The sequence below is a fragment of the Mustela nivalis genome, assembly GCF_964662115.1.
Source record: "Mustela nivalis genome assembly, chromosome: 2".
Classification (NCBI taxonomy): domain Eukaryota; kingdom Metazoa; phylum Chordata; class Mammalia; order Carnivora; family Mustelidae; genus Mustela; species Mustela nivalis.
This window is the reverse complement of record NC_139021.1, coordinates 131,234,503-131,247,761: the sequence shown is the minus strand read 5'-3', so window position 1 is coordinate 131,247,761 and position 13,259 is coordinate 131,234,503. Positions and strand designations below refer to the sequence as shown.

Below are 13,259 nucleotides of genomic sequence, written 5' to 3'. Positions count from 1 at the left end.
GAGGCTTTCCTCCTCTGGTTCAAGCGCATGAATTGTTATGTGGGACAACCCCTCTCTGGAGAGATGTGGAAACAGGATCCAAAAAGAAGGTTTAAGTTGGGGCAGAGTGGGAACTGGGCCTGAGGCCTCCCGGACGTCATGTGAATGAGAGTAAGCAAGGGGAGCCCTTTCCACTGGTCCTCGGGAGCTCAGGAGGGGCCTCTGAACCAGCATAGATGCTGGGCCGGGGGTGGGCTGGACAGCCAAGCAGTGCCCAGTGCGGGCCTCAGCGGGTCCACGGCACATAGACCAGGCCCTTTTAAGCAGCGCAGGAGACACTGGAGCAAAGCCCACAACAGGGGGCACTTGTGGGACAGTCCCCAGGGGCCCAGAGTGCCCAGCGCCTCACTGAACCAGAGGCCTCACTCCCTTTGTTCAGACCGGCCCTGCGTGGCAGCAGGCTACACTGCCCCATCCACCTGGGAAGGACGACTGGGTCACGGGTGGCAGGAAGGAGGACAGGTGTCGGGCCAATCCTGCCTGTCCACGTGCTCCGGATCTCGCTGGGGCTGTGCCCCACAAGAAATGCAGCAAGAGAGCGGCCATTCCTTGGGTGGGGCCAGGAGCCCAGGAGCAGAGGACAGAGGGAGGCAGACCTGAGAAAGGCCAACTTCCGGTCTTCGGGGGCTTGGCCAGAGTCTGTGGTCTTTCCAACTTCTCTGTTCTCTATTCCAGCTCCACGGCATCTCCAGATCGGGCCCCTCCTCCCCGCGTCCCTCCCCCTCCGGCAATGTGCACACACCGCTGCTGCTCGGTGGCTCTGGCCACACGCTGATGCCCAAAAAACCCCTCCTATGCCTCCATCCCTCTCCCCTCTATGTTTTGGCGACAGGAGGCCATGGCACAGCACCTCCAGAGGCTGCAAGCCGCCAGCCTCAGCATTTGGATGGTCTGTCACAGGCCAGAGGCTCCCAGGAAGCCGTGACAGGAACCCTGGGGGTCCCAGCGTGCTCCCTCTCGCCCGTGGTGTCTGACACATGCATGCAGGACTCTGGTCGGACTATGAAGGAAATGGGGAGATGCCAGGCTCCTGGACACCACACGGCTCTTGCCCAGGTCCCACAGACTCTTGCCTGAGACTGAGAAAGACCCTAGTCATGGCTCCAGGCACCTTTCACCATCCACTGAAGGGAAGGGGCCCTAATACTGTGCAAATCCTTGTCCTGGATGGTCCCTCTTGTGGACCAAGGAGGCCTGGAAGCTCTGAGCTGCTTGAGAAGCTGGACCATGGCAGAGACAGGAGGAGATGTGGGAAGAGAGAGCATGGCCCCCTACCAAGCTTCTCTGCTCAGAGCTGTCCGGCTAACGAGAGAACCCAGGGGCCCCACACCGGGCTGCACTCACACATCTCTGCATCTGATCTTGGCCCCACCTCCTGCTCCCAACAGAACATGCACAAAATACCAATTCAAGACAGGACAAGCCCGAGGGAACACGCCCTTGTGGCCAGGAGGCACAGTCACCCCTGGTGACCTGGGCATTTTGACCCCCTCTGTGGACGGGGACATGGCTGGGGACATTTTTCACTCCTTCTGTCCTCTGCTCTCCCCGGAGGACCAAGAACAAGGCAAAGCAGCTGGGGCAACTGCAGGTGTCTGGTACCCGCCTCCCGAGTGAACTTTCCATGGGAGACGCTCAAGAGTGCGGGGCAGGCAGTGCAGGGTTAAGAAAACTCTTGCCTCAGGTTAGGACAGAGATTTCAACATCAGATTCACTTCTCTTTCTTAGTGAGGTTGACTCAGGAGAGAACGGGCCGGGTGATGAGTATCACTTGGATAATAGTTTGAATCTGCTCAGGGCTCTGCCCTTTTTACACAGGACTGTCACACACGTTGTCCCGCGTGGATGTTGCAGAAAGAGATGACAGGAGCTCATGGACGCCACGGCCGAACATGAGGTAGGCACGAGTACCATTAGCTTCCACCACCATGACCTGGGGACAGAGAGGCAGGAAGGACAGCCTCATCCCCATTTCAGAGTCGAGGAAACACAGACCCCTGACTCACACTAGCTCTCGTAATCTGGAAGCAACAGCAGGGTCTAGAGTCCAAGTCTTCTAGGCCCTTCTGTTGGGCTTCGCCATACACCTTGAAAAGAACACGGAACGGGGTGGAAGAGAACGGGGTTTGAACCTCGGATCTGCCATTCAGTAGTTGTGTGACTTTGGACAAGTTACTTAACCTGGCTGAGTCTTGCCTTCCTCACCATGAAAGGGGATAATAATGCCTTCACCTCAGGAAGCTACTGGGAGAATTTTAAGAATGCGCCAAGAACAAGGTAAACAACATTTCCCATCCTCCCATCTAAAGGACCAAAAGGGAGGTCATCTCCCTCCATGCCCTGGCTTACCAACAGTCATCGGTCCTTGATTCCTTTCATCTAGATACCTAGGAGAAATGCACTGATTACCAAATATCACTGCCCCATTCTATAGAAAAGACCACTGAAGGTAGCGTGGCCATATGTCCAAAACCACGCAAATTAAAGACTGGTAAAATTCCTCTGAAACACTGTACTGTTTTATTAGTTTTTTTTTTTTTTTTTAACTATCAGTTAAGTTATAGTCACAACAAGCATTATACACTTATTACTTAAAAAAATTCACACAGGGGCGCCTGGGTGGCTCAGTGGGTTAAGCCGCTGCCTTCGGCTCAGGTCATGATCTCAGAGTCCTGGGATCGAGTCCCACATCGGGCTCTCTGCTCAGCAGGGGGCCTGCTTCCCTTCCTCTCTCTGTGATCTCTTCCCTTCCTCTCTCCTACTGTGATCTCTCTCTGTCAAATAAATAAATAAAATCTTTAAAAAAAAAAAAATTCACACAACACAAAAATGCATTAAAGTAAAAAGTAGAAGTTCTTCCCCTAGTCTTCCCAGAGAAGAGCTAAGAGTTTTATGGACTAAGACAGTTTTTCTACCTAAACACTCATACATACAGACTTTGCCTTTTTTATTTCATTTTTCCTTTTTCATTTCCCAAAAAGGAATCATACTTGGGCACGGGGGCGGGGGATGGGTGATGGAATTATAAACACTTGTTCCTTCAAAGCTTAAGCCCACCTTCCTATTCCTCCAGAACCTGCCTTTAAGACTCGCACTAAGAGCCATCCTTGGATTTCCTCAGGACCCTGCCTGGCTCAATGATGAGGCATGGACAGTGTAACGTGGACACGCGTGTCTGCCTCTGGCTTTGCTATCCTGTAGGCACCTCAGTTTTGTCATCTGTAATGTGGGTGGGTGTGTTCACATGGCTTCAGTTTTATAAAGGCCTCTCTACTGTGCCCGCCACTTTCATAGTGGTCCTCAAACTACCCTGTCGAAAAACTCAGGGCAGGTGCCATCGCTTTCAATGCCCTAAGGAAAAATCAGAGGCCCAGGAGGTTCCTCAAACGGCCAAGGTGACCACTGGCCAGCAAGAGAACTGGGGTAGGCACCAAGTTCCCTGTCCTGCTCCTGTGCTGCTTCCTCTGTAAGCTTTCTTGCTCAGGCCAAGGAGGACGCAGGCCAGGTAGGGTGTGTGTGAGCCTAACAGCGCCCCCCACCCACCCCACCCCCACCTTCTGCCCCTCAGCAAGATCCTAGCCCCTCCTCCCACATGCCCAGGCTCTTCAGTGCCCAGCCCCACCTCAAGCTATGGATGGCAGCCTAGGGAACCTGTGTTTCTGTCCTGGTCTTGGCAACTGGGCAGGCAGCTCCTGCTCAGCTCCTCGTGGCCACAAGAAGAGACGTTCTTGCCCTGCGGAGTCCCCCAGAGGACCTATCACCCCAGCAGCAGCCTGCCTTCCCTCAGGCAGCCTGGGGTCCTACCGTGGTTCTTCACCCCTAGAGGCCCTTCCTCACAGACCACCATCCGCTCTGCTGGTTCAGTCTGCAAAGGGCCTCTCCATGCCTCACTCCTCCTTTCTCCCAAAGTCCACCTCCACACTCACCTCCTCGGAGCGGCATGCCATGACCGGCCCTGCCCGACACCGGCTGCTCCTCTCCTCCACATCCCCTCCACCCTCAGTGGTCACTCTGTAGGTATGAATTTGCTCCGGGGGACACATGGCAGCATGAGAGCCTTTCCCAGGAGCTGCAGCAACAAACACATATCTGTGCCTCCCGCTAGTCTGTGGGGGCCCAGGGGACAGGGGCCTCTGCGTCCTCTACAAAGCCCTCCGGGTGTCTTTGCCACTGGGCTGGGCACCTGCTCCACTGGGCGCAGGGCGGGAAGGCCTCTGGTGACGCCTAGCCAGGGAGGTCTCAGAAGGGTTTGCTGGCTCAGATAAGGACGGAGACTCCTCTTCCCTGAATGGCCCAGCCCTTCTCCCAGAACAGCCCCTCACTTCAGCCTCCTGGGGACCTGCGTGAGGCCAACAGCCTCTCCCAGGGGGACAGAGTCTTCTGGGTGTTCTCTGGTTCTCTAAGCGTCCCCCCCTCCAACAATCTGTGTCTCAAGGCTGAGGCCCAGAAGGACACAGAGCCCTGTGGGAAACAGATTCTCACTCCGCTCTCCAGGCCTGCCGGAGACTGCTAATACCTGAGAGCCTCCAGTATTAGCAAATGTGTTTGGGAAAATAAATTCCACTTTAGAGGCTCCCGAGTGCAAGACTGGAGCACGAACCCCGCCAGAGCAAACAGGACCTCTGGGCATGTTAAAACCCAGCGAGGTGAGGTTCCCTCTCCCCAGGCTCATCATGGAGGCTCATCCCCTCAGGCCGCCCAGGGACAGGACAGGGCTCTACCCTCTTACCAACCATCTTATTTATGCTCCTGAACTGCTAGTTCCCTTTCAACAAGCATGGGCTGGGCACCACAGATTAGTCATACACACTTCTGTGTACTCACAACAAACCAGGAGGAAAATGGGATCCCTGTTCCCAATGAGAAACTGAGGTCTGGGGAAGGGAGATGTTAAGCAGGGACAGGGCCCACGCTGGGTGCATCAAACAGCACATGGCGGGGGGGGGGGGGCGTGCGTAGGGACCCTATCTTACACAGGAAAAAGCTGGGGCCTCGAAATCAAGGGAGGAGCCCCATGTACCCAGCAACTGGTGTGACTCCAGCTCGAGCCTCCAAACTCGACGCTCCTCCCCTGACTGACCAGATTCCTCTTGCTAGGAGAACCGTGTAAGGCCTTGAGGTCATGCCCAAGGGCCTTCTGATGACCTTAGTACCCACTAATACCCAACAGTAGACACTTTCTCCTTGGCGAGAGAGACCAAGCTACGGCCCAGGATGAGAACAAAGCTGTCACAATGAACTAGCTAAAAATAAAGGAGGAACCCACAGGCCTCAGGAGGAACAGAGCCGCCCTGGAATGTGGCAGGGCAAGAACAACAGGCTTAATTCCTAGCCCGCCTGAGTCCATGGCTTGGGCTGGGGCCAGCCTCCAGAATCACCCTTCCCAAAGTCCCAGGCACCTCCAGACAAGAGAGAAGAGAGGCTCCAAAGGGCAGTTCTGCTTTCACTCTGAGACAACCAGACCCCAATGCCCCGGGGTGCAATCGGCGCAGTAGTGTGAGTAGACTGGGCTGGAACCCCAAAGCCCTCAGGCCTCCTCCATCACGGGGGCAAGTCACTTCCACCAGCAAAACAGTAACAAAGAAAACTGCCCGCTGGCCCTCATAAGGGCTGCAGGAGCTCCAGACACCGGGATTACTCTTCCTCCTCTCCAGAGATGACTCTCCCCCGAAGTGCCTCTCGGGTGCCGACAGGTGTGTCCCGGCATTCCTACAGCTCCATGTGCTCTCCAAGCGGTTCCACATCCCTTCTCTAGCTGGATAAACGGGCAGAGGGCAAGGCAGGAATCATTCATCCCATCTGACAAATAAGGAAACTGAGGCCCAGACAGCTCGCCGGCCACCACCATACTGCTCAAGCTAGAAGAATCTGTTAGATAGAATGGATTCTAGCCTCCCAGCCTTCCGGATGCGGACACTGTGGCCCAAGGACCCCTATAAACCCACCACTTTGAATGCCAGAGTGCCTCGGCCCAAACTTCAGCCATAAAATGCACTGTCTAGCAGAGCTCTGTCCAACAGAAATATAATGAAAGCCACATATGTAATTTTAAACTTTCTAGGGGCCACGTGTTTTTTGTTAAAAAGGTGAAATTAATTTTAATAACATTGTACTTAACCCAATATAGCCAAAATATTATTATGCTTTTTAAATTGCTAATGAGATACTTTATGTATCTTCTTGTCATACAAAGTCTTTGAAATCCTGTGCATACCTGACACCTACCAGCAGACTCCAATCAGACTCGCCACATTTCAAGTGCCCAGTAGTCACGTGTGACCAGCGGCTACTGTTCTGGACAGCACAGCTCAGCACCCCCATTTTGGGAGGCCTGGGTGATGGTTTCTAATGCGGGCTGTGGCCACGTATGCAGCCTTGGACCACGGTCCGGGTTCCGCAGGTGCAGCCAGATCTGCCCACCAGTGTCAGACGGACAGGCCTGCAATCCCCGAGCTCATCCTACTGCTTTGCGGCCACACTGATCAGGTCAATTTCACTTCCTGAGGTTCATCGGCCACATGCGTAAAAGGCAGGAAGAAATGCCTACATCCAAGTTGCCTGGAAGGACTCGACGAAACCAAGCCCGTTAGAGTATGTCGCAAACAGAACAGATCCCTGCAAAGGTGAGGTGGTGCCTTTACGACAGTGGCCTGGGTCTCCTACTCCACTCGTCCCACCCACTCAGAGAGACATCAGAGAAGGCACCGGGAGTCACTAGAGAAACGAGGTCAGATCGAATAACAGGGCTGAAGGCAAACCCCAATCAAGGAAACAAGCTGCTCAAAGTGCGGCTGGGCAGAAGCTGCAGGTGCCAACAACCTTCAGGACTGTGCATTATAAAAGCATTACGGGTTCTTCTGGAAGGTTAGGCATGGCCCTTGGTGGGGGTCCTCTTTTAAATGCAAACAAGGATGGGGGAGGAAGACAGGGTACAGGGGGAAATTTGAAAAATGGGACATTTCTAACATTTCACTGTAAATGACTTTATTGGGCCAATTTCCTTCTCAGGGGGAGGGAGTTCAGTCAACACTGAGCAAGAGAAGAGGGGCACGGGGCGGGGGGGGGGGGGGGGGGCGGGGGTGGGCAAGCAAAGCCAAGGTGCCCGTGTTGGGGAGGATGGGGAAGGAGAGAAAGAGTCCTGGGGAACCTGCGGGCTGGGGGGAGGTCCCATGCCCAGCTCTGCCTCAACTTTCAAGCTCCCTGGCTGTTTCCCTAAACAACGAAAAGGGAAGGTTGGGTGCAGTATGGTGGGAAGAAACTTGGGTTTCTGAGTTCGGGGACCAGGGAGTGTTCCTGTCCCTATTACTAATGAACTGTGTGGTCTTTGGCAAGTCACTTCACCCCCTGGGGGATGGGGGGTCTCTGTTTCCTCTCTTCTAAACGGAGGCAGTGTCTTTCTCCAGGTGGATAAAGACAAGGGTTCCCCCAGCAACGCCAGTCCTACACATACGCCCAAGAGGAATAAAAGTCCACACAGGAAAAACACACACACAAACGTTCACAGCAACATTATTCCGAAGTGGGAATAACCCAATGTCCATCAACTGACAAATATATAAACACACTGTGGAATCTGGATACAACTACATTTTATTCAGCTGCAAAGGACCGATCGATGCTACGGCGCGCACAAACCCTGAAAACACAATCCTCGGTGACAGACCAGACACAAAGGCTACATACTGCAGGATTCCATTTATGTGAACTGTCCGGAAGAGGTAAATCTGTTTTTATAGAAAATAGATTAATAGACACCAGGGACTGGGAGGAGGGTGGGGTGGGGACCGTCTGCTTAATGGGTATGGGGTTTCTTTTGGGAGTGATGAAAATGTTCTGGAATCAGATAGTGGTCAGGGCTGCACAATCTCGTGACTGTACTTGAAGTCACTCGGTCCACTTTAAAATCGTGAGTTTTACACTGAGTATTAATACCTCAACTAAAAAAATAACGGGGGCTCTGCCATCACATTCGATGGGTCTGAATGCTGGCTCTTCTGCTGTTTCCTAGCTGAGCCTTAGGGTCTTTATCCAAAAGTGGAGATCCTAACAGCACCCCTGCACAGGGGCGATGTGGGGATGTGATGTTTTCTGCACAGTACCCGGCAGTGAACACGACGGGCATTCCATGATGAAATCCTGATGATGAAATAAGACCTGTGTGAGGAAAGACAGGCCCCTAGTCGGCATTCAGTGTCCCTCCAAGGTCCCCTCCCAGTGTCAGCCTCTGTGGCCTGTAACCAAGCCTGGAATCAGATAAACATGATCCAACACTTTCAGCCCAGAAGCAGGGAACGCGGTTTGTAGACGGCTGGGCTGCCCACTTCGCGGTTCAGTCATCCTGCTGTGGGGCACGGCCACCCTCTCCTTTTAGGAATGATAGTCAGAGAGGCTGCAGGCCTAAGCGTCCTCTAACAGGGCCAGCCACATTTAGGCGGCTGATAAGACAGCCAGGCCTGGCTCGGCTCCACCCAGGAAGGGAGAGGTTGTGTGGCCAAAGGCCCACGTGCATGCTTTAATTCCCGGAAAAGTGCAACGGATTCCCACACTGGAGCACGGGGGGCAGAGGGGGGCTCAGAGAGTCCTCCCCGCCTTTGCCTGCACCTACTCCCCCTTCTCGGAGTGTATATGGGTCCCAGCAGCAGTCAATGGGGCTGCCGCCACTCACAGAGCTGTCAACCTCACCAGGGCTCTGCTCCATACAGTAAACGAGGAAATGGCTAATTTTAAACTAAAGTCAAGTGTGTAATGTGAATGGAAACAACTGGGAAGAAAGAGACTCTTTAAAAATTATCTACTTGGGACTCCTGGACAGCTCAGTCCACTGAGCGGTTGCCCTCAGCTCAGGTCATGATCCCAGGGTCCTAGGATCAAGTCCCCCATCAGGCTCCCTGCTCAGCGGGGAGCCTGCTTCTCCCTTTCCTTCTGCCTGCTGCTCCCTGTGCTTATGCTCTCTTTCTCTCTCTTTGTCAAATAAATACATAATATCTTTTTTAAAAATTATCTACTAAAACACATTACAGGTTTGACTGTCCCGAGGATTAGTGTGGGATGACAGGAACCTGTACAGACTTCTGGTGGGGGTATGAAGTGGCAGGACTCCCGGGGATGGCAATTTGACAAAACCTGGAAAATGGGAAGATGTACACACTCTTCGACCCAGCAGTTCCAGCCCAGATCGACAGCCCGGAGCCCAGAGCAACGCGCGTGTGTTCTAAACATCAGAAACCCAAATTCCCATCAAAAGAATAGATAAATCCTAAATTGTGGTGTTTTGCACAATGTGAGAGCATGCAGCAGTCCAAATTGATGAAACACAGGTGTGTGCATCCATGTGGAGCAATCCTGAGGACAGACTGCTGAGGCAGAAAAGGCGAGTTGCAAAAGGATACATCATTTACAAAAGCTTATAACTACATAAAGTAACTATAAACTATACACTGTTTATAGACACATGCTCTGTCATTAATAAAGGCATAAAAACATGCACGGAAATAATAAACATCTACATCAGGACTGCGGCGCTCTCTGGAGGGAGACACAGAATGGGAGAGAAGACAGGAAAGCCGAGCTTTCAGTCTGTCTCTAATGTAATTGTAACCATGTCTGTAACTTCTCAGGCTGAGTGGTAGGTACACAGGTGTTTGTTATGCTGATCTCAAATCTCATTTTTATGCACCTCGAATATTTCATAATAAAATGTGTCTCCTACACATTGACTTCTGGGGGAGAGAATTAAAATTCAGATTCCATGTTAAATCAGTAAAATCAAGAAGGATGGATTTTTCTCCTAGAAGGAAGAAGCAGAGGGAGTAAGAAGAGCCTACTGGAGCCCATTCCAGATTGTCTTAAGACCTTGAGAAAGTCATGTCTCTCTCCATGGGACCTCCAGTGCCTGTTTCTAAATGAGGAATAAAATTCCTGCTTTTCATCTGCAGCATAAAGGGGTGATGGCGGGGGGAGATGTCCCCGGGAGGCATTGCAAGGGGGAGCACTGCTCTGGGACACTCAGGAATACTACTGCTTCCTGTCCTCACCACCTCACCGGAGGTTTTTTGAAAGTACACATACACACAAGCTTGTTAATATACGTGTGTGTATGATTCGACAGGTGGGGACACACACACACACACACACACACACACACACGATACCTGCTAAGACAGCCCTAACTGTTCCGGGATGCTCAGAGATAACAAGCCATTCAGGAGAAAGCAAAACTACATTTTGAGATCTATCCATCTGACTCTCCCTCACCAAGTTTTAAGTCTAAGACCCATTTGCCCACCTAGGGCCTGGCTTTAAGCCCCTCCTAAGTTAGCACTTTCCCACCCATGATCTGAACACTAGCCCTATATGCTCTCACAGCCTTCTGTGCTCTGCACTTCTTCCAAGACAGAAAATCATTAGTGATGCTCTGGGGGAGTAAGGAGCATTTCACACCGAGTTTATACCCGTCACCCCAGCCTAGCACAGCCCTCCGCACATGATAAAGGACTCAACCGTTTCCAAAGAAACTACTAAGTTTCTGAGTTCTAAAGGTCCACAAATCAACAAACAGGTGCCCGAAGCCTGGCCACGGCTGCCTCCCGGCCTCAGAGCTGCCTGGCTGCTCTCTGTCGGCAGGGGCAGGGGCGCCCTTAGGCATGCTCAGAGCTGACTCTGGGGGCTAATTCCATCCCGCAGGAGTCCCTGACTGCAGGCACGCGCGGAGAGACAGTACCAAATCTGTCTCTTCTGGAGAAGGCTGCCCATGCCATTTCCAGAAAACAGCAGGAGTGTGGGAGGACCGCGCGGCACGGCCAGATGTGAAAGTCCCTTGTACCCACCCGGTTTCCCAGTTTATTCCCTCACAACAGTCCCAAATTATCAAACCAAACGAAGTGTTGGGGCTTCTCGGGGTGGGGGGAGGGGAGCTCCGAGAACATCCCCGGTAGCAGGGACAAGGATAATGAAATAAAGAATCACCCAAGGAGTGAGGCTCTAACCGGACATCTGTGTAACAGCAGATCAAAAGGTATCTGAGGTATTTTTCGTAACTTTCTATCTCTCCTCTCCCTCACCTCTGGGCAATAAGAAAAGGGCATTTTATTAATGCTTGGTGTTGCAGCTGGAATACATGGGCTGGGAGAAAATAAACCATGGGTAGCTCTTTAACTGCCAAGCATAGTCTCCCCCACCTTCCTGGGGCAAGCACTCCTGAGTTCAGCTGTTGGACAAATCACACCTGTTTGTTCACCTGCTGATGGGGATTACTCAGGGTCACAGGGATCCCACTCAGTGAGAACCCACTGGTTGCCATTCTTACAAACTTGAAGGAAAGGAAGCTAGTACTTACTTTTTTTTTTTTTAAGATTTTAGTTTTTAATTTTTATTCTTTTTTTTTTCTAAGATTTTATTTATTTATTTGACACAGAGAGAGACACGGCAAGAGAGGGAACACAAGCAGGGGGAGTGGGAGAGAGAGAAGCAGGTTTCCTGCCAAGCAGGGAGCCTATGTGGGGCTCAATCCCAGGACCCTGGGATCATAACTGGAACCAAGAGCAGACACTTAATGACTGAGCCACCCAGGCGCCCCAAGATTTCATTTCTAAGTAATCTTCACACACAACATGGGGCTCGAACTCACAACCCTGAGATGGAGCGAAGCATGGTTTACCGACTGGGCCAGTTGGCCGCCCCCGGGAAGCTAGTCCTTAAGAGGCCACGTTCTCACCGTGCTGGACTCCTCCTCCTCTCCCAAACAAAGGGCTATGCGCACCATCTCCCTCCTCCAGGCTCTTCATGGCAAAGCCAAGTGGAAGAAGCCGGCAACAGGACTGGCCTGTTAAAAGTTACTTGGAGGTCAAAGGACCCCGCCTCTAGCTACAGAACTAGCAGATGTCTGGGATTCTGATGAATGGAATCTTTCCCAAGCACACACGTGCCTTCCTTTTCCTGGTAAAAGCACCAGGCGAGTAAAAGGAAACTATGCCTTGTACTTATTTCAGTCTAACACCAAGACACGCTTTTCCCAGCACCCCATTAACCAACAGCACACAAATGCACTCTGGTAAATGGGGCTCCACGCAGGGCAGCCAGGCCCTTGTCCTGTTTCAACCCCAGATATATTTACAAGATTGAATTAGTGACATGTCTCACCGGCAATGGAGAGAGAAATGAGAACTCTTTTCATGACCGTGTCTATATCCTGAGCAATCCCGGAAAAACCTTCCCTGACACCATCCCCGTCTTCCCTCCTCCTACCCCCAGGCCAGAAGGCAAGAAAATGAATGAATGCTAGTGGGAGAGGCCGGGCTGTCTTTAGAGCCCAAGAGGCTGCCTAGGGCTGAAGGGCTGAATCATCATGGCTACCCACGCTGGCAGGGTAGGCAGGCGGGGGCTAGCCTTGCTGGGTCCCTACTGGGTCCCCACTGGGTCGCAGGGAGAGCCTGATTTAGGCAAGAAGAGCAGGGTTTGGAGTCCTACAGCCCCACCCAGCCTTTTCACAGTAAGTGGTGGGTAGGAAGGGCTGCCCTCTACCAAGTCTGGAGGCCCAGGAGAGAAGATGCAGTCCCCAAGGCTTTGTACAGGTGGAGGTGGGGAAAGCTGACTAGGCCATTGTTAAGAGTGTCCACTAGGCTCTCAGGAGGCCCTGGAAGGTTCCTGGGGACCACACCCATGGAGGGCAATGCCACATAGCCCATCATGCAGACCAAGGTGATCCTCTGGCAGGCGCGTGGGCGCGCACACACACCCCCTATAGAAAGCAGTTTAAGATGGTCCCCAGTGGGGTGCAAGAAAGCCATCTCGTTCCTAAAACTCTCCTTGGCCAATAATACCACATGATGTAAGCTTTGGCCTCAAGACCCTCCTCCAGCACTGTTCTGAGGCCAGGAAGGGGAGGGGAGGGAAGGCCAGGATCCCAATCTCAGAGCAGAAGGGATTTGAGGAGGACCAATCCATTCAGAAGTCACACACCCAGATGCCTCCAGGAGCCTGGTCGATGGAATTCGAGGGAGGCCACAGTCAACACCGAGTGCCTGACAAACAATGCTTACTGAGTACAGTTCAAACCTCAACCCAGCGTAGGCCCTGAAGGCCACACAGGTGATATGGGTATGGATGGTGGAAACTTAGAAGAGTCTTCTGGGTCCCCCACTCCACTGGTCTGCTGTCTGGAACTACAGTGTAGGCCACGTGCAGGGGAAGGACCGTGAACTCATCTGCACGGTACATTTCCC

The 13,259-nt window shown here is 52.5% G+C and overlaps 1 protein-coding gene across 4 annotated transcripts in view; it reads right to left on the bottom strand.

Moving 5' to 3' along the window:
* Nucleotides 1-13,259, bottom strand: part of HK1 (hexokinase 1) — a 112,652-nt gene that overhangs the window by 47,105 nt on the left and 52,288 nt on the right. Inside the window, exon 1 of one of the 4 annotated variants that reach the window (XM_082715230.1) lies at nucleotides 3,966-4,253. The exons of the other annotated variants lie outside the window; for them this stretch is intronic. Within the exon in view, the coding sequence (XP_082571356.1) occupies nucleotides 3,966-4,082 (117 nt within the window). The 5' untranslated portion in view covers nucleotides 4,083-4,253. Of the gene's footprint in view, nucleotides 1-3,965; nucleotides 4,254-13,259 lie in introns of those variants that run through there. 4 annotated transcript variants of the gene reach the window in all.